This window comes from Equus asinus, chromosome 5, assembly GCF_041296235.1.
Source record: "Equus asinus isolate D_3611 breed Donkey chromosome 5, EquAss-T2T_v2, whole genome shotgun sequence".
Classification (NCBI taxonomy): Eukaryota; Metazoa; Chordata; class Mammalia; order Perissodactyla; family Equidae; genus Equus; species Equus asinus.
This window is the reverse complement of record NC_091794.1, coordinates 111,658,330-111,677,138: the sequence shown is the minus strand read 5'-3', so window position 1 is coordinate 111,677,138 and position 18,809 is coordinate 111,658,330. Positions and strand designations below refer to the sequence as shown.

Sequence of the window (18,809 nt, the reverse complement as noted above, 5' to 3'; positions counted from 1 at the left end):
AGCAGCCCCCCATGGGTGCCCTCGGGGCTACCAGAGGGAGAGGTGGACTAAACAAATCAAATTGCCCCCCGGTCACCAGGCTGCCAGTCTCTCTGAGCTCCTCGGTCAGTCGTTTGCACTATGCGCAATGCAAATTCGGAGTCAGTTCCCAGAATTACAGACCCAGGGCTGCTAGTCTTTAGTATGCAAATCCGAGCAGGAACTCCCAGGTATTTCAGGAGCTGCGATCGGGATGCGCTGATCAAACCCTTCTCGATCTCCTTTTTACTTTCACATTCTCTGCTTCCCGCAGTCAGTCGATGACTACCGACAAAACCCTCGTAATTAAGAGTCTCCTGTCAATTTTTTTCTTTCGGAGTAAGGCATGCTCCAACTTGCTTCTGGGTTCTTAATTTTTGATCAGAGACGCTCCTTGACTAATTACTTGGCAGTAATGAGGGAGGAGAAATCAAGTTGTGAAAGTTTCCCTGAGCTTTTAGAGTGAAGCTGCAAATTAAAAAATGAGGTATTGGTAAACAGGATGCTAATTGGATTAATATGAAAATAATGAATTCTGATAAAAATAGCAAAATTGACAATTGGAAGATTGAGGTCAAGATAATTCCAAGAACACCACCGAATCTTCATCTGGTTGACGTGGTTTTTAAAAGTATTGGGATAATAGAAAGAGGCAGTTCGCTAGAGTAAAACGTGCAGGCTAAGTAATTTTCGGAAAACGCATTTTGAAACGAGACCGACTTGGTGTGCGCTGAATGTGTGTAAATCGTTCGTAATCCTGGCAGGCTGTTTGTTCAGAGTTTCGAGACAATCTGACCCAGTGTCATTTTGAGTGAGCAACAGAACCTGAGGTCACCGACTTCTTCTTTCTTTTCTCTGTTGTAGTCAAACTCCTCCGTTTCCTTACCTCCCGACAAATCCCCTTCTCAATCGACGTGATGGCAGCTGTACCCTGGGGACGGGAGCCGAGGTCTGGGGATGGCCCGGGTGGGAGCAAGACCTGCTTTGCCCTCTCGGAACCTTTTTGCACACTTTGACTTTTGTGCCGTTCGATGGCGTTTCGTTGACGAGAATCCTCGGAGGGAGAAGGTCGCAGAAGTCGCCGCGGTAGGGTGGTCGACTTGAGAATCAGCCAGAAGTGGGCTCCAGGCCACCCCAGATCTGCCACTTATCTGCGTGGTCTTTCCAAGCTTGGCTTTTGTAAGATCAGGGGAAAACAACACCTTGCTGTGAGGAGAAGGTGCTGGAAGGCAGAGAGCTCTGCACACGGGGGTCCCAGGGAGCGGCCCCACTGCCCGCATCCCGCTCTCCTGGAGCTGGACCATGGGGCTCATCAGGACTTACAAAGAGTCCATGGTGCCTCTCAAAGGGGACGTGCTTTGCCCTACCTTATGGTCCACCACCCCCTATCCCATACCCCTGGGCTCCTGATGTTTCAGAATTCAGATTTTAAAAAAATTTTATTTTAGAAAAGTAACACAGTACCTGAATCCTATATTTTATACACCACCAAGGGGTCTGACAGAAACACCCACCATCAAGCTCATCCTTGTTTCTGCAACAACACACACGGATATTTACCCTCACTGGAATGAGGACCATGAAGAGCCTTGCGTGCCCCCGAGAGGAGTCAGCCCCAATTGTACAGAAAGACTGGTTTTCTGGGCTTTTAGGATAAGTGACTTATTCTCTCTGTGCCTCAGTTTCCTCATCTGCAAAATGGAGATAATAGTTTTTCTCCTGGAGTTGATGTGATCATTGGATGATTAATCTATGTAAAATGCTTAAAATGGTGGCCTGGTGCATAGTAAGCCATTCCTTAGGTATAAAACATTCGCTGTGTGTTCCCTGAGATGTGTCTGCTGTTTGACTTCCAAACGTGTTTTTGGGAACTTGTCGTTGTGCAAGGAGAGGCTACTGGTAAATACTGAAGATGGAGGGAGCAAAGGCAAGGAAGGATAATCCACCAATGAAAGATCGGATGCGAGGATGTCTTAACTGTCCCCTCTGTGGCCCTTCCCCACCTGCCCACCTCACCTGCCCTTGGCTGTAAGCCAGGCTGACCTCTGACCTCTGAGAGGCGTGTTCCCTGGTTGACTGAGCAGGACTGGGGCTGCCCCAGGAAGCCCATCAGCCTCCGAGATGACTAAGTGTTGACCGTTCATCGCACAATCTGCGCACCAGTGTGAAGCAGGGGTTTCTGCTTAGAGGCCCAGAGCGGCTTTAGCTGAACCCCTGCACAGAGAGCTCACAGACGTGTCTTTGAATGAAGGACATTTAGAGAAGGCAAAATAATGGCTCCCCAAAGGCATCCACATCCTCATCCCCAGAGCCTATGGCTGTCTTATTTCACATGGTGAAAAGGACTGTGATTCAGTCAAGGACCTTGACAGAGCGATGATCCTGGAGTGGCTGGTGGGCCCAATGTCATCACAAAGGTCCTTATAAGAGGGAGGCAGGAGGGTCGGAGTCAGAGAGACCTGAGGTGGACGCAGGGGCGGAGCCGTGCGCTTTGTAGATGGGACAAGGGGCTGCCAGCCGAGGAATGTGGTGGCCTCCAGATGCTAGAAAAGGCAAGGGAGTCGATGTCGTCCCAGAGCCTCTAGAAGGAACAAGCCTGCCAACACCTTGAATTCAGCCCCGCAAGACTCATTTCGGACTTCTGACCTCCGGAACTGTAAGAGAACGAAGTTGTGTTTTTCAGCTGCCACGCGGTCCTCTGTTACAGCAGTGACAGGAAACTAGGACAAGGCTCGTGTCTGCGTGGTCGGCCATTCAGCTCTCATCCTGATGGAGACAAGCAGAGGCCTCGCCTTGTGGCTCACACCTGGGCCTCCCAGTTCAAACCCGGGCAAGCGTGTCTTCAGAAGCTTTCTAACCGTGTCTTACGGTGAATGCCCCACCCAGAGCTGCTGGCCCTTTTTTGTGTCAACTGCTCTTTGGCCAGAGGTCTGGCTGCCATCATCAGTCAAGGGCCACCCGCCCACCTTTTGTCTCTGACAGGTTGTCAGAGGCTGTGCTGGGGAAGTTTGGGGCTGTGTCTCCACCATCCCAGCTTCGAAACCCAGACACCAGCCTCCCTGAGCTCAGGCCTTTCCTCTCTCTGTGGGGGAGGGGGAGCTGCCAGGGGGTCACCCCCACAGGAGCCCAGGATGGTGAGCTGCGTCCATCTAAGCTTGGGAATGGGCAGTGGGGACCCCTCCCAGAGTCACCTGGCTTCAATGGGGGACCACCTCCCAGAGGCTCGGGTCCCCGGACCTGCCTGCTGCAGCCACAGCTGCCTGAGGATGGCTTGGCAGTGCCAGGGTGGGGGCGGGGGCACCCACAGCATCCCACTGCCTTCTTTGCCTCTTTTCCAAGGGTGAGGAAACACTTACCTCCCAGCACCGCACACTCACTGTGCAGTCATAACGCCTCACACCTGCATGTGTGCATTGTCACCTTCATGCACACCATACAGGTGCATGTGCACCTGCCATCCCCCACCAACACCCCCCCACACTGGTGCAGCCTCATTCCACGCACGCACACACGGACCACACACAGACACGGGCTGCCCTGCAGAGACAGGTCTGCTTTCCCTGGGAGTCGGGGACCCCAAAGCTGCTTCTTGACACTTTCACAGCCACAGAGCGAGAGCCACTTTCCCCAGGTGACCGGCCCAGACGCTGGCCTCGCCCTGCCTGCCCCAGGGAGTCGAGGGGCAAGCGCCAGATGTCCCTGCCAGCATCCCTCAGAAGCGTGTGTGTGTGTGACATCCCTGAGGGGCGAGGGGTTCAGCTCCAGTGATGGCAGCATCCGGTGGGGGATGTCATCCTGCAAAGCATCTCGCTTCCCAAGGGTTTCTTCTCAATCGCTCCCAGGAGAGGTTGGAACCACCGCAAATGGTGTTTCCCAAACTTGTGTTGTGTGCACTGCATTAGTTTTCTATCGCTGCTGTAACAAATCACCACTGATTTAGTGGCTTAAAACAACATAGATTTATTTTCTTATAGCTCTGGAGGCCGGATGGCTGAAGTGACACTCACCAGAGTGAAGTCCAGGTGCTGGCGGGGCTGCTCCGTCTGCACGCTCCAGGGGAGAATCCATTTCTTGCCTTTTCCGGCTTCTGGAGGGGCCTCATTCCTTGGCTTGTGGCCCCATCCTCCCTCTGCAAAGCCAGCAGCACCGCACCTCTCTCCTCCCTGACCTCCTGCCTCCCTCTCTGAGGGTGCCTGTGGATAAGCCGGGATGCTCCCATCTCCAGATCCTTAATTCCATCTGCAATGTCCCTTTCGCCGTGTCCACGCGGAGCTCTCAGTGCAGCTGCCATGCTGGGGGAAGGAAGGGACAGTGCACGCTGACACAGACTCGTCTCCCAAATCTGGAGGGCCCTCCTCAAAGTCCTTCTGACCAGCAGTTAAAACAGGGGCCTGGAAACTCCGCAGGTGGTATTATGGCTGCAGATTTCATAGGATTATCTGAACTTGCTCCGTGTGTGTGTGTGTGTGTGTGTGTGTGTGTGTGTGTGTGTGTGTTAGACCAAAAACAATTGACTATCAGCAATTTCTTGATTGGACCTAATGTTGCAGAAGATGGGTTCTTTTCTGTTAGGAACACCTGCTCACATACGGCACGTGAAATTATATAATCTGTAGAATTTGCTACAGCCAGAGGGCAGACTGATGTTGAGGCCGGGCAACAGATTCGTGGGTTCATTGCCCCGTTTTCTCTACTTCTGTGTGTGTGTGGACATTTCTACAATGAGGAGTGCAAGAGAAGCGTGCGAACACAGGTGGAGACAGGGGCACCAATCCCGGCTCCCCGCCTCCTGCTCTGGCTCCCTGTGAGCGGGGACCTGTGCGAGTCAGTGTGCGGAGGGCCCGGCTCAGACTGAGCGCAGGCTGGGCCCACCAGCACCAGGGCTCCCAGCCACGCTCCGCCCCGGCCTGCCCCAGGCTTCAAGCCGCTACGCTGCTGCTTCCGCGGCTCCAATGTCATCGCCTAGGAGACCGGACGCTGCTGCCACCGCGGCCACCACCAGCCTGCGGAGCCACAAGCGGAGGGCCTCCCAGCTGCCTCCCCTCCGCACCGACCCTGAGGTAGGCTCAGGTTCAGCCTGGCCCTCAGCTTTCAGGCTCAAGCGCACGGTCCTGTCACTGCCCTCTGTGCATCGGCTCCTCAGGGCCACCCCAGGTGCAGAGCTCCCTCCCCACTGCCTCCTCTCGGGCGCCTGGGCACGGGGTGTGCTGGGGGCAGGGGCACAGTCAGGTGGGCTGGTGGCCAGGCCAGTGAGAGGAGGCTGTGCTGGGGTCCCGGTCTGGGTTCCCCTGGTGGGAGGATGGAGCTGCTGCTGCGGGGCACTCTGGAGTGCCAGCCGGCGGGGTGACTAGCATGGCCCCGGGGCAGGGGGTCAGACTGGGCAGGGGCAGAAGCCACTCCAGTGCTGCCATCTCCATCCCTTGGACCGCTGGGAACTCTCCACTTCCTGCCAAGGAGGCATGGAGCAGCGCAGCTGCCACGGCCCTGCCCCGGCCGGCACTTCCAGGGGCTTGCCTGGCTGGGGGCCAGCCCACAACCCGCCAGCTTTCCCGGAACCTGCCCTGGCACTCAGCAGGCTGCCTCCAAGACATCACTGAGACCTGGGCAGCTGGAGTCCAGCTCCTCTGCCTGGGCCACCTGCCACTGCTTCGGCTTATGTGGCTGGACCCCTGAGGCCAGGGAATCCTCAGGGTTGCCTCAAACTTGAGGGAAGGGCTTGGAGTGGGCGATTCACTGTGATGAGGTCAGAGTGTGTGTGCTTGTGTATGTGTGCATGTGTGAGTGCACATGTGCAGGAGTGTGCGTTGCACACGTGCGTGTAGGAGTGTACTGTGTGCATGCATGCACACACGTGTAGGAGTATGCACGTATGAGCACACTGTGTGCATGTATGGTGCACGCACATGTGCAGGAGTGTGCATTGCACACGTGCGTGTAGGAGTGTACTGTGTGCATGCATGCACACACGTGTAGGAGTATGCACGTATGAGCACACTGTGTGCATGTATGATGCACGCACGTGTGCAGGAGTGTGCGTGTGTGCATGCCGTTGGTGGTGGTGAGAGGGTGAGTGGGGAACCTGAGTGACCGGCTCTCCTCCCCTTGTGATGCTGGTCAAGATGCGGCCCTCAGGGAGCCCGAGGAGAGCGGAGGGGCGAGGACTCACCGAGCGATGCCTAACTCGCAGATGTGTGTGTGGTCCCAGCAGTTACACAGGAAGCCACACTGTGTGCCCCTGAGACACCCAGGGAGCCTGCTAGATGCTTTCATACAGATCCACCCTGGTGGGAGGAGTCACCACCCCTGATCTTCAGACGGGAGGATGGAGGCCCCCAAATGTGCACACGGCTGGTCTGTGGCTGAAGGCGCCTGAAGTCGAAAGTGCATTAACTAGCGTGAGTTGGCTTGCAAGGGGGTCCCAGGGCAGGATGCACGTCCTCATCCCTTCCTGGCTCTCCTGCATCCCCAGCTCCATCCCTTTGGCCCATGGACCCGACCTCACCTGACCCCCAAGGCCTGCCTCACTGACCTCCGGCCTCTGGGTTCACCAGAGGGTGACCTTCCCCACAAAAATCCCACTGTGACCTTCCAGGAGCCGAACCGCTCCTCCCTGCCCTCAGCCCACAGGCTCAGGTCATGGGCCTTCCTGTGGTCGAAACCTCGGGGGGCCCTGTCCACTCTCCAGCGCTATTCCTGTCCCCTCCTGACCTGAAGAGCTGTCCAGGGCCTTCCTCAGCTGAGCTCCACTCCATTGGTGCCCCCCCACCCCTCGTCCCCCAAGCTCTCCATCAGCTTGTGAGACCCACTAATGACAAACCGCCATGGGCCTTCAAGTACTCTTGGACTGACCCTGGCCCATACCCTTTTAGGGTGCCCTTCAAACTCGGGGGTGAAGCCTGGTTTGCTTGTCTGTCCCCCAGGGGAAGGGGCTTCCCAGAGGATGGGGCTGCCTCGTGGGAAAGGGTTAGGTGGAACCCAACCAGAGTAGACTGAAACCCAGCCTTGGTACTTTCGAGCTGTGTGGCCCCAGACAAGTGGCCCGCCCTCTCTGTGCTTCTGTAAGGACATCTAGAGAGTAGAGACCCGGCAGTGCCTTCCTCCTGGGGTTGATTTGAGGATTGAGAGCAATCACTGCAGAGGATTCCAGGCTGGGGCTGGCACAGAGTGTTTGGGAACAACCGTCCAGGGCATGCTTGAAGGAGCACAAGAACTTGTCTAGGGGGAGAGAAGATTCCGGAGGACCGAGCAGGCACCTCCAACCATGGCGCGCTGGCATGTAGAAGGAGTGACATGTCCAGCATGAGGCCTTGGGACAGAAGGGGGCCTGGGAGGCAGGATTGGAGGAGACGGACAGAAAGAGCAGGGGTGCCTGGCAGCCTGGCGGGCGAGGGGTGGCATCTGGTCACGTGAGGCTCCATGGCAGTCCCCTTCCAGGTGGTCCCTGAGGTCGTGGCTCCTCCAGTGAGGGCAGCTATCTGCCCTGCCTGGGCCCGTGCCAGTCCCCTAAACACATGGTGTTGGTCCCACTTGTTCTGCATGTGCCTTGTTCCCAGAGAGCCCACTGGAGGGGCAGTGCTCTGCAGAGGAACGCGGCATGGGGGCAGGTTTTAGTCGAGCAGTACAGGAGTGAGCCCGGCAGGGTCTGGTGGGAGGGCAGTCCGGCACGCACGGCCCCGAGGCCAGCTTGGCGCTCCTTCAGCGGAGTGCCAGTAAGGCTGGAGAGTCACAAACTGCCGGAGAGGCGGGAGATGTGGAGAGCGAGCGGGCCCTGGGGGCTTCCCGGGCCAGAAAAACTCCTCTGACTCAGTTCTGGCTGAGATAAGAGCCGAAGGGTCCAGAGGGATGGGGGACATGGTCCCACCTATGTCCCTCGCTGTGTTGGGAACATCAAGCGAAGCAGAAGCAGGGGGACCAGCAAAGAGGCTGCTGCAGTCACGTAGGGGGACCTGAGGGGCCTGGGACCCGCGTGGCCCTGCGTTGGGAGCACAGGGTTCTAGATAGATGTGGAGGGTGGGGTTGGATGTGGGCAGTGTGACAGAGGAGTCCAGGTTGACCAAGCTGCCATCCACTCCTCAGCCCTCACCCGACATGCACCCGAGCAGGAGGCTCAAACTCAGTAGCCACTCTGACCACAAGCTTCTCTTTGTCTCCAGCCTCAAGAGACTCCCAGCCCTGTAGCCGCCCCTCCTCCCGGGTGGGTCCCCTTCCTGTCCCCCATGCTGGTCTGAACCTGCGTCACCAACACCCACACCTCTGCTCCCACCCCCCAGCTGGGGGCTCCACCCCCTCCTCCAACAGGTGGCTGGTTCTGCTGTGGAAACGCCCCGCCATGGTACAGGGGGCTCATGGCATGTCACATCTCCAGCTCAGGGGTGTAGTGTCAGCCACCCTTGACCTGTCCCTGCTCTGTCCCCTTCCTGGGCCTAGGACCCCCACACACACCAGCATTACGCCCCTGCCCCCCCCCACTGCCCCCTTCTTAGAGGAAGTTTACCCCCTCAGGCCCCTCATGCCTCTGACTCCCCCTTGAACTCACCTGCTCCCCATTTCCTCCAGGCCCCATCTCCCACCCTGCGGCAGGGGCTTGGGTCAGGACCTCTCTTCCGCTCGACCTCCCCTCCTAGTGTCAGCCTCTGGAGCCCGAGCAGGTGTAAGTTATTTCGCCTCCGGCGGCGGGTTATCTACCGCCCACCTTGGCCGGCTCCCGGATGGCGCACTGGGTTTCCACTGCAATGGGGTGTTGGTTCTACTCATTTTGAAGGTGCCTCGTTCCTGAGGAGGCCAGTGATGGGGAGGCCTCTGCAAATGAACAGGGACAGGGCAGCGACCAGACCCGACCTCTCTGCCGTCTGCCCTGCCCTCCGCCCGCCTTGGGACCAGGCCGGGTTGATTCTTCCTCCATGCTCCCACCTGATGCTAAGAACGTCAAGCATGCGACCCTCTCCTGCTGATGGAGCTCCTACTATGTGCCTGTATCCACGCCCTGCTCAGGGCTTTTGCTTTTTCCATGCATCGTGGGAAACAGGCTCAGAACGGGCAAGCCCCCTGTCCAGGGTCACACAGCTGCAGAGCAGCAGAGGGGCCCAGGCGTGTGCTGAGCAGGGCAGAGCAGGAAACCGAGGGACAGGCACCGTGTGTATTGGCATGACCTGCATACTGGGGCGGGGGGAGGAAGACTGTGGGCAGGTCAGCGGACGGCAGAGTGGGCCCCGGATGTGGGTAGGGCCTCGAAGAAAGAGAGGGGCAAGGGACTTCCCAGCCAGGGGCGTGGTTGGCCATGCGGGTGGGAATGCAGGCTGGGGCGCCTCCTTTGCTCGCCTGTGGGAGGACAAGCTGGGGTTAGGAGCAAGGACGCCGGAGCCTGACTGCTGGGTTTGACTCACCGCCCGACCAGCTGTGTGCCCTTGGTGGGGTGACATAACTGCTCTGCGAACGTTTCCACGTGAGCCATGCTCCTCACTGGCCGTCACGGGGGTGGCAAGGCTTCGGTGTCTCTTTGTTCCCGGTGGCTGCCCGCGTGCTGCTCTACCAGGAGCCGGTCTGCGGCAACCCTCTCCCAGCAGAGACCTGTGGGAACCCCAGGCCCTGCCGCACTGTGAAGCTCGGTTAACGTTTTTTGCTTCCAGAAGTGCGTGAAGCCCACGTGGCCTCAGGGCTGCCACCGGTCTCCCTGCCTCACGTGGGTGCTAAGCCAACCTTTAGATTCAAACAGAAACTGCTGGCACCCTCGCAGTGCTCCAGATGGGGCCCGGGCGCTGAGGGAGGCCACCCCGTCCCTGGCCTGGCTGTGGGAAGGCCCCGTGTGCCGAGGCGGAGGCCGGTGGCTGTGAAGGGGGCTGGAGTACAGGGTAAGAGGCTGCTGGGGCTAGAAGCAGCGGGGCTGGGGGATTCCTGGGGCCGCACCCAGAGTCTGCCCCACCGCCTGCCGACAGGCCCTGGCCCAGGAGGGAGAGAGGGCAGCTTAATCGGGCACCTCCAGCTGTTTTCATATTTCACAAGTGCACCCTGCCCCAGGGTGGGGAGGCTAAATTCGTCCCTGAGTGCAGTGCTTGGTCTCGCTGGAGCAGGGCCGAGGGGGAGCAGGGAGCCATCCCCAGGTGACATAAGGCTCTTAGCTGGGCCCTCCTTGCCAGGCCCTGCAGGACCTGCTCTTTCTGCAAGAGGTCCAGGGCGCAGTGCTGGCCGGCCCTGGCTGAGGGTCTTGTCCTGACCTCACCCCGCCCCACCCCACCCTGCTTGGCGAGCGGGGACAGAGGGCGGCCCAGCGCTCCTGTGGCCACGTGGTCCAGGCCGCCAGCGGGAGGGGTGGGCGAAGATGGCCACGGCCCTCGCTCCCTGAGGAGCCTGTGTCCTGGCCTTCATTCCAGGTGGGACCCCTGGCCGGCCCCACCCTGCCGGGCGAGAGCGGCCCCTGTTCTGGGGGTGGCTGGGCCAGCAGAGGCCTCTCCTTACTGAGGGCCCTGGAAGGCTGGGCTCTGGGTGTCCTGCTGGAATCGGGCTGGGCGGTGGCCAGCCCTCGGAGGAACGCCATTTTCTAGCTGGGCTGCCTGCTTCCCTTCCCCCCCGTGTGACAGCCGTGTGACGGCCGCCTGACACTTCTGCCCAGGTAGGGGGACTTCTGGGCACTGGGCCATCCTGCAGTCCCCTGGAGACGGCACCTCGGGGGTGGTTGGAAGGGGCCCGGGAGGCCTGGGCATCCGGCCTACAATGGTCTGGGTTTAGCCTTCATGTCAGGTTTCAGCCCATCCAGCTTTCCTGAAATAAAAAGTAGAATAAACGGTGGGAAGGGAACCACTGGCACAACCGCCGTGTGACTAAGAATAATGGAGACGGATCACTGGGGTGTGGGGTGGCACGTGGAGGTCTTGGGTCTTTTCTTTGCTGAACTGAAGGAAAGCCAGTGTCCCAAAGTTGGGTGTGCTCTCCACGTTGTCCGTCCCTGCGCTCAGGCCAAATGTCGTCGCCCTGCCTAGGGGCTCTGTGGGGGGCAGTAGGAGCCCCTGTGACCAGGGCCCTGGCAGGTGGGAGGGGCTGTCCCCACAGACCAGGTGCCACTTCTGGGGGCACACAGGGACCTCAATTTACGGGAACTGGTTTTGGAGCTCTGGGCAGGGGCGGGCGGAGGGGCCAGGGGACAGGAGGGCGCTGCAATCCTGCCCGACCAACAGGGCTGTCCATGCAGGCCACACAGCTGGAGGGTCTGTGCTCTGCCGCCTGCCAGGTGATGTGGCAGGATGAGGGGGAGCCCTGACTCGGGGTCAGGTGGGCCGATGACCGCCTAGAGCAGGCCGAGTCTGGGCGGGCCTGGAAGGAGAAGGTGGGGACGGGGGGCAGGCTGAGCACAGAGGCAGCTCCCAGCTGGGGTACAGGGGGACAGAGAGGACACAGGACAGCGCAGGGGGTCCAGGGGAGGCTGGAAGCCCTGGAAGACAAGGTCGGCGGAGGGTTGGGCGGAGCGCATGAAGGATGAGCTTCAGGTCCCTCAGGGCCTTTGACTCCCACCGGCCTAGAGCAGAGGGGACCACGCAGGGTCAGGTCCCAGCCAGGACCCTTGGTATCTTGGGGTGAGTTCCCCAGGCCTCTGAGCCACCTGCTCATCCCCGACCTGGGCTGGTGGTTGATACGTGACCAGTGGTGTGAGAGCCAGGAGGCCCTGCCCGGGGCTCGGCCAGCACCAGCACCAGCCTGAAGAAGCAGCACAGCTCAGAGGTCCCCTGCGGCATTCGACCTCTGGTCTAGAACGTTCTCTGCTGTAGGGGCTGCAGTGCATCATAGGATGTTGAGCAGCGTCCCATCCCCCATCAGCAGTAACAATTGAAAATGTCGGCAGATGTGGCCCATGGCCCCACCTGGAAACCGTTGGGTGGAACCCGTGAGTCACACCGAGAAGTCAGTGAGGCGTAGAGTTGAGTCTCCCTCAAGGGAGCTTGGGCCGAGGGCTCGGAGCTGTACCGCTCGCCCGCCCCCAGCCTGAGCTCTGCGGGTCCTGGGCCCCGGGGCACTGCGGGCGGGGAGGGCCTGTTGGGCTGCAGACCCCATCCCAGGCCCAGCTGCCAGCACCGGGGCCCTCTCTGTCCCTCCTGAGTCACAAATATTTGGGGAAATTCCTTTTTTCAGAGAGCCTCCTTTCCATTGCGAACATGGGTCCAAATTTAAAATGCAGCTCGTTGGGGAAATTGGATAGAATTTACAGAAGGTGGTTTTGGAGTTCCTTTTTGTGTCGCCTCTGTAATCCTTGGCCAAAATGCAGCTGATGGGTGATGTCCCTGCCCTGGAGGGAAGAGGACCCATGGGGCCCCAGGGGTCCGGATGAGGGGCTGAGTCTCTGCACAGCACCGTCTTTGGTGAACATCAGCATTTCCTCTTCCTCATGCCCCGAGCTCCTGCTAAGCTGGCAGGTGCTCCCTGATGCCTGCAGGGACCAGGTCTGCTGCTCTGTCACTCGTGACTCGTGGCTTTGGGGGACCTGGGTTCGGTGCAACCAGCTCTTGAGAGTTTCCCAGGGAAGCTGGAATCCCGCAGTGCGTGGCTTCCTGGTTCAAGTCCCACAGTACCCTCTAGGCGGCTTTCTGGACCCTTGTTTTGCTCATGAAGGACCTGAGTGGAAGCCACTAGTGGAGGCTGATGGCCGTCCTCAGGTGGGCAGCTGAAGGGGCCCCACGTGGTGGGCGAGGTCAGTCTGTGTGATGCTCTGCGCCCCCCAGGGGTGCACCTCATGGTGAGTCCTCCCCGGATGCTGGTTAAAGATGCAGATGCCTGGGTCCCCAAAATGGAGCCCCTCAGGGTGGGGCCCTGGAATACCCATCTGACTGGTGTTTCTGCAGCTGGAGACCTGCTGCCGAAGTCTGGGGGTGAGCTTGGGAGGCGCATGTCCTTGCCCAGAGGAAGCCCCTTCCCGGCCCCATGCAGGCCTGCCTCCCCCTGCGGCACCCGGAGCTGCTCCTGGTGGTCGCAGCTAGGTATGTGTGCGTGGCCGTCCGTGTGCGTGGCTGAGTGTGGCCGTGGGACGGGCAGGGATGCTCAGACAGGAAGGGACGCCTTTCTTAGTTTGAGGTTCCGTGGGAAGGACGGGTGTGACGTAAGAAGACAAACGGGAGTGAAAAGTGATGTCCCCTTAAACGTACGGCTGATGCCCAGGTTCAGCACTTGGTCAGAGCCGCAATTCACTGACGAGCTGCCTGCGGGCCCTGCACGGAGGGGCGCCTGTCCACGTTCCTGCACCGACCCCGCGTGCTGAGCACTTGCACTGAGCCCGCCTCAGCTGGGGCCAGCGGGGTGCGGTCGGGCGAGCGCCTGCTGTCTCTGTCTCTGTCTCTGTCTACTTCTCTCTCTGTCTCTCCGTCTCTCTCCTTAGAGTCTGGGGGAGATGATTCTCAGGGGCAGATAATGAGCAAGGTGTTGTTGGAGAGCCATAGGAGGTAGGAGAAAGTGGGACAGGTTGTAGGCTGGATGCCGGGACGGCCTCTGGGAAGGGGCCTTCGGGGCCTGGGGCAAGGGGACGTGTCTGCAGCCGAGGAGCGAGGAGCGAGGAGGGAGGAGCGAGGAGCATGGTGTAGAGGTTTGGGGCTGGAGGAGCCCCTGGGGGCCGAGGGGGCGGGGGTGGTCTCCAGCCCAGGGCCTGGAGGCCACAGTCAGGCAGCTGGGGCTTCCCCCGAGCTTGGGGCACGGCCTGCTGGGGCTTTAGCCTGGGAGGTGACAGGTCTGAGGTCCTGCGGGGCCAGGGTAGAGGCAGGGAGAGCCTGGGCCGGGCGCCAGGTGGTGGGTGAGCAGTGGACCAGGAGCCCCGGGTTTGGCGGTGTATTTGGGGGCAGAAGTAGCAGGACCTGCTGATGGCCTTGGAGTTTGGTGGCCCCAGCCCGCCCATCCTCCCTGCCCTCGCCAGGGCCCCGGGGACTCTGTGTCACCTAGCTTTGTGCGCTGCACTTACTGCCTTCCAGGGAGGCTGAGGCGTCTCCGTCTGCCCGTTCTGGCGGTGAGCGCCAGGGGGGACCCCTGCTCCCTCTCTCTGCTTCCCCAGAGGGCCGGCCCTGCAGGCCTCTCCCCGAGCCACAGCCAGCCTGGCGGGGTGCAGGGCCTCTGAGACCAGCAGCCCGGGGGAAGCAGGGGAGTATGTGGAAGCGGGAGGCGCTAATTGAGGCCCTCGCCTCCCACCTCCCAGCTGTTCCTGTGGGAGGCCCTGCGGGAACCGGGGAGGAGAGGGGGCATCGGGCCCTCAGCCCCCCGGGAGATTCCCGGTGCTGACTGTCTCCTCAAATGCTGGGTGGTGGTCAGCGCTTCATTCCTTCGTATTCTGTTGCATGGGCTGACTACGATGTGTGTGTCCATTGTTCCCTGGTGCACCTTTGGGCCGTTCCCACCTTTTGGCTATTGTGAATGGTGCTGCCACGAAAGAGACAGGATCTTGTCATTCACTTGCTGTATGATGTTAGCCAGGTTGTTTTCCATCTCTGGACTTAGATAGTCCATCAGCAAAATGAAGGGGGTGGATTAAACGGCCCGGCCTATTGAGTCTCGTGTTGGCACACCCTGACCACCCCAATAAGCGGCCCTGACTGACGCCTGCTCACCCAAAAAGAACCAGCCATGGGGAACGCGTGAGGACAGGTGTCTGCCCAGCCAGGCAGCCCGTGCTATTCTGCTTCTTACCAAGTTCACCCCATTCTGAATTACCAAGTGGCCAGCTCCATGCCCAACACTCGGCTCCACTGGGTTTTGCACAGCCCAGCCCATGATGGGAGTGACCTCCCTAGCACAGGAGGTATGCAAGTGAACACTGGCCAGCGCCTTGTTAGAACCCTTGTGGATTGTGTTGGGGTGGCAGCAACTAAGTTAATTTCCAATTCTGAGAAAACCATTTAGTCATTCCTGCACTTGTAGCTGCGCTGTGTGACCCCAGCAGGTCACTTAACCTCTCTGAGCCTCAGTCTTCTGAAAAGTGAGTGGAGTGGTCTATGAGCCTGCAAGAGAATTGGTTTGTGGTGAGTGCTTTCTAAGCTGCTTGTCTCAGGCCATCCTCGCTTGGCCCCACCTTTGCCCTTGGGCCTCCCTTCGCCCATACCCTGCCCAGCTCCTGCGGTGGCCCTCCCGGCTCGAGCCACTGCTCCAGGGATGGGCGGCATGGCACGTGGCGGCCCCGGGAGAGTGTCACAGGCCTCTGTCAGTGCCGGCCTGCCTGGGGAGAAACAAAGCGACAGATTGCGGGCGCGCCCTCCCTCCCCGACAGCCGTGGGCAGGTCCAGGCCTGCCCGCTTGGGCACTGCCAGGCGGTGGCCAAGCTGATTCCCACAGCCTTGCGCCAAGGACGCGGAGGCGGGCCCAGGGGAGACGTCACCTCCGCCTGCATGGGGCAGTGGTCTCCCTGGCCCTCCCTCCACGGTGGGACGGCCTGGTCACTGCCCCCGAGCCTGGATCAGAAGCCAGGCTTGCCGTCTGCAAGGCCTGCTCCTGCCCACCCACCAGGGCCTCAGTTTCCCGCCTGGGAACCGGCAGGATGAAATGAGGGGGCGCATGAAGGGCGAGCGCCTGCCGGTGCTCCGGGATGTCCCCACATGGTCATCGGGGGTCGGCCCTGCCCGCCCCCCGGGATGCTGGAGGAGCACGGAGCACCCCTTCCCAAAGCACTCATGTTGCCCTTTCCTCCTGGCAGAGCCAGCTGCCGCCGGGCCGGGTGTGGGGAAGATGTCCCAGTCCACCGCCACCGACGAGGGGGCCACGTTCGAGCACCTCTGGAGCTCTCTGTGAGTATTTCCTCTGAGCAGCCCAGGCTGGCCTTGGGCTAGCCTCGGCCACCTCACCTGCCCAGCTCAGGGGCAGGGGTAGGCGAGAGGGGTAGGCAGGGGGAGCTGCTGCCTTGGGCCTTCCCCTGGGGACCCGGGGCCCAAAGTCTGAGCTGTTTCCACTGGCCAGCCTTCCAGAGGGCCAGGGCCCAGGACAGGTCCAGGGGCCAGAGCCCATGTGTGGCCACAACTCCCTGGTGCTCACCCAGCCCTGGAGAATCCAGCAGAGGAGGAGGGGGAGGCGGGAGGATGTGGGAGCTGAGGGTCAGCAGGAAGGGGCAGAGGAGACAAAGGACCCAAGGACTCCTTGGGGGCAGGAGAGGTAGGCCCCCACAGGAGCCATGGCCCCACCCCGAGCTCTGGGCCAGGGCAGCCTGGGGCTGACGGCTCTGTCCCCTCTTCCCAGGGAGCCAGACAGCACCTACTTTGACCTTCCCCAGTCGAGCCGGGGGAGCCGTGAGGTGGTGGGTGGCACAGAGGCCAGCATGGATGTCTTCCACCTGCAGGGCATGACCACATCTGTCATGGTAAGTGGGGCTGCCGTTTGCGGAGGACTCAGGGTGGAGGCAGTAAATGTGGACTGTCCTGTCTTGGGACTCCACAGAAGCAGAAACAGGGTCTCAGATGTACAGCTTCCTCTGTGGGTTTTGTCTGGACATTTCAAATTGCAAAGTAGAAAATGTATCGGCTCGTGGATTCAGGCATCTCTGGATCCAGGTATAGGAAGGCCTTTAGGCATGGCTGGATCTAGGTGTTCCAGTGGCTGCCTCTCTGTCTTTTCCCCATGGTGGCTTTGTCTTAGGCACCCTCTCCTTTTGTGGTGAAGGGTAAAGGCTCCACCAGCACCTCCCTCCCAGTGGGGCTGGACCCCTCATTGGTCTGAATGTGGTCATGTGCCCATCTCTGAGCCTCTGATCAGCCTGGGTCCCCTGGAACAGGGTCAGGATGGAATGGAGTGGAGTGGGCTCTGTGCACCACAGGGACTGAGTCATGCGGAAGACGGCCCCAAAGGAAGATCAAGATGCTGTTCCCAGAAGGAGGGGACTGGATGGGGGCATGCAGGGGCAATTGAGGCCCCCGACACCCTGCCAGCCCTGTGGGGTCTCAGGTCCTGACACACTGGACATTCCTCTTGGCAAGAAGGCAGGGCTGTGGTAACTGGGTGGCAGCTGTGTCCTGGCCTTTCTCTCTGGACAACTATTGCCAGGTCCTGGTGTGCCAGGAGGCGGGTGGCAGGTGGGACACAAGAAGGGGGTGTGAGGACCCAGCAATGCCTGCTGTCCTCAGCGCCCCCACCCTGCCGTCACCTCCTTGGGACACCCCCTGCCGGACCCCCGGGCTGCTCGGTCCCTCCTATGAGACTTGCTGCCCAGGGCTCCCTCAGGTGGGGCTCCTGGAGGGAACTTCGCTAGGCACGTGAGGGGACATGTCGGAAATGGCGGTCCCGTCGGGGCACTGGCTTTGCTGGCTCTCGGCTCAGCGGCTGTGCCGGCTGCTGGCCTCCCCCTGCACCGGGCTGAGAGCATCTCGTCTCCAGGCCGGGGGCTGGGGGGCCGGGGGTGATGGTGCTGGCAACTCTGGAGGCCAAGAGGGCACTGAGCCCGGCCCCCTCCCTACAGCACTCCCTCCAGAAGTTGGAGCCCTCACCCAGCACCCACCTGTCTGAGGCACCTTGAGCATCCAGAGAATTGTGGGCCCGTGGGGCTCGAGTCTGTGAATGAGCCAGGTGAAGCGGGGTTGAGGGGAGGCAGGAGGGTCTCCGTCTCCTCCGTTCGGTCTCCATCTCGGATGCTGGGCTGGTGCAGGACCCGCCAGCCCATGGGGGACTAGGGGAGAGCATCTGCTTGTGCAGTCACAGCCCGGAGTGGGGTGAGGGTCTGGTGGGCAGTGAGCTCCCCGTGATGTCCGCTCCTCTGAGGAGCCCCTGAGACTGGATCTGAGGCATCAGACTGCCTGGCCCCGGCCTCCTGCCTCTGCTCAGGAGACTGTCACAGTGGACACAGTCCGCCTGCATTTAGCACCTGTAATATCCCCACTTTACAGGTGGGGAAACTGAGGCAGGTGCTGGGACAGGGCTGGACAGTGTCATCCTCTCCCTTTAGAATGTTCTCTGTTCTGCCAACTGCTCCCCAGGGGCCATCAGTCCCAACCTCTCACCTTTCAGGCCCCCCTCCTGGACTTCAGTGTCCCCCACTGTCCTGAGTTGGTCTCAGCCTATGACAGTGATGCTGTTGGCTGGGAATGCCTCACCGGGGCCCAGACTACCTGCAGGAGCCGCGCTGCATCCCGACCGGCCCTTGTGGTTCTTATTGTGGTTGCAGGACGCCCAGCAACACCCAGCCAGCGGGGAACTTTGAGGAACGAGGTTTTTACTCACAGGTCCTGGGGGCACGTGGCACACCTGGGGCCACACAGCGAGGTCGCGGGTAGAGAGAGAGAGTGCACACACGGACCTGGGGTTCTGGCTCTGTTGGGGTCGGGGTAGGGGGCCTAGGGTTTCTCGGGTTCATCTTTATTGGTGGATTTAAAACATAAGAGGGAAACTAAATCTCGGAGGGAAAAGCAGAGTCGCTGGAGCCGTCAGTTATCTGGGTCGCCCAGCGCTTGCTAGAGGGGAACCTCGTGGGGCGGGCGGCCTGGCTCCCTATCTGGTTGTTTTGCTAGTAGCTGTGTCATCCAGCTGGCAACATGTTTGTTGAGATGGATACCTGTGAAATGGACACCCGGATGACCAAAAGCTTCATGTCAGGCGTTTACATTACCACCAAAAATTTAATTGTCTCAGGCTCTCACAAACTCTCTGTGGAGGGTCCGGAGCTGCCTCCAGGCTCCAGGGAGAGGACCCCTGAGTACCGTCTCTAAGAGGTCTGTCTTTGGAGTTCCGGAAGCCACTGCCCAGCTTACTTACCCCCACCCCCCAGGGCTGAGGGCCTCGGAGACCCCACAGACCCAGGGTCCAGAGTGGGTCCTGGGCGCCGGGAGGCAGAGGGTCCAGTCCCAGGTTCCTGCAGGGTG

General features: G+C 60.3%; 1 protein-coding gene across 7 annotated transcripts in view; it reads left to right on the top strand.

Moving 5' to 3' along the window:
- TP73 (tumor protein p73) overlaps positions 1-18,809 on the top strand; it is a 66,909-nt gene that overhangs the window by 6,058 nt on the left and 42,042 nt on the right. For 3 of the 7 annotated variants that reach the window (XM_044769537.2, XM_014862332.3, XM_070511265.1), the window contains exons 2-3: positions 15,665-15,755; positions 16,201-16,321. In XM_044769537.2, the coding sequence (XP_044625472.2) occupies positions 15,665-15,755; positions 16,201-16,321 (212 nt within the window). Of the gene's footprint in view, positions 1-882; positions 5,079-9,485; positions 9,867-15,664; positions 15,756-16,200; positions 16,322-18,809 lie in introns of those variants that run through there. The other 4 variants (XM_070511262.1, XM_070511266.1, XM_070511267.1 and 1 more) reach the window with 3 other exon arrangements.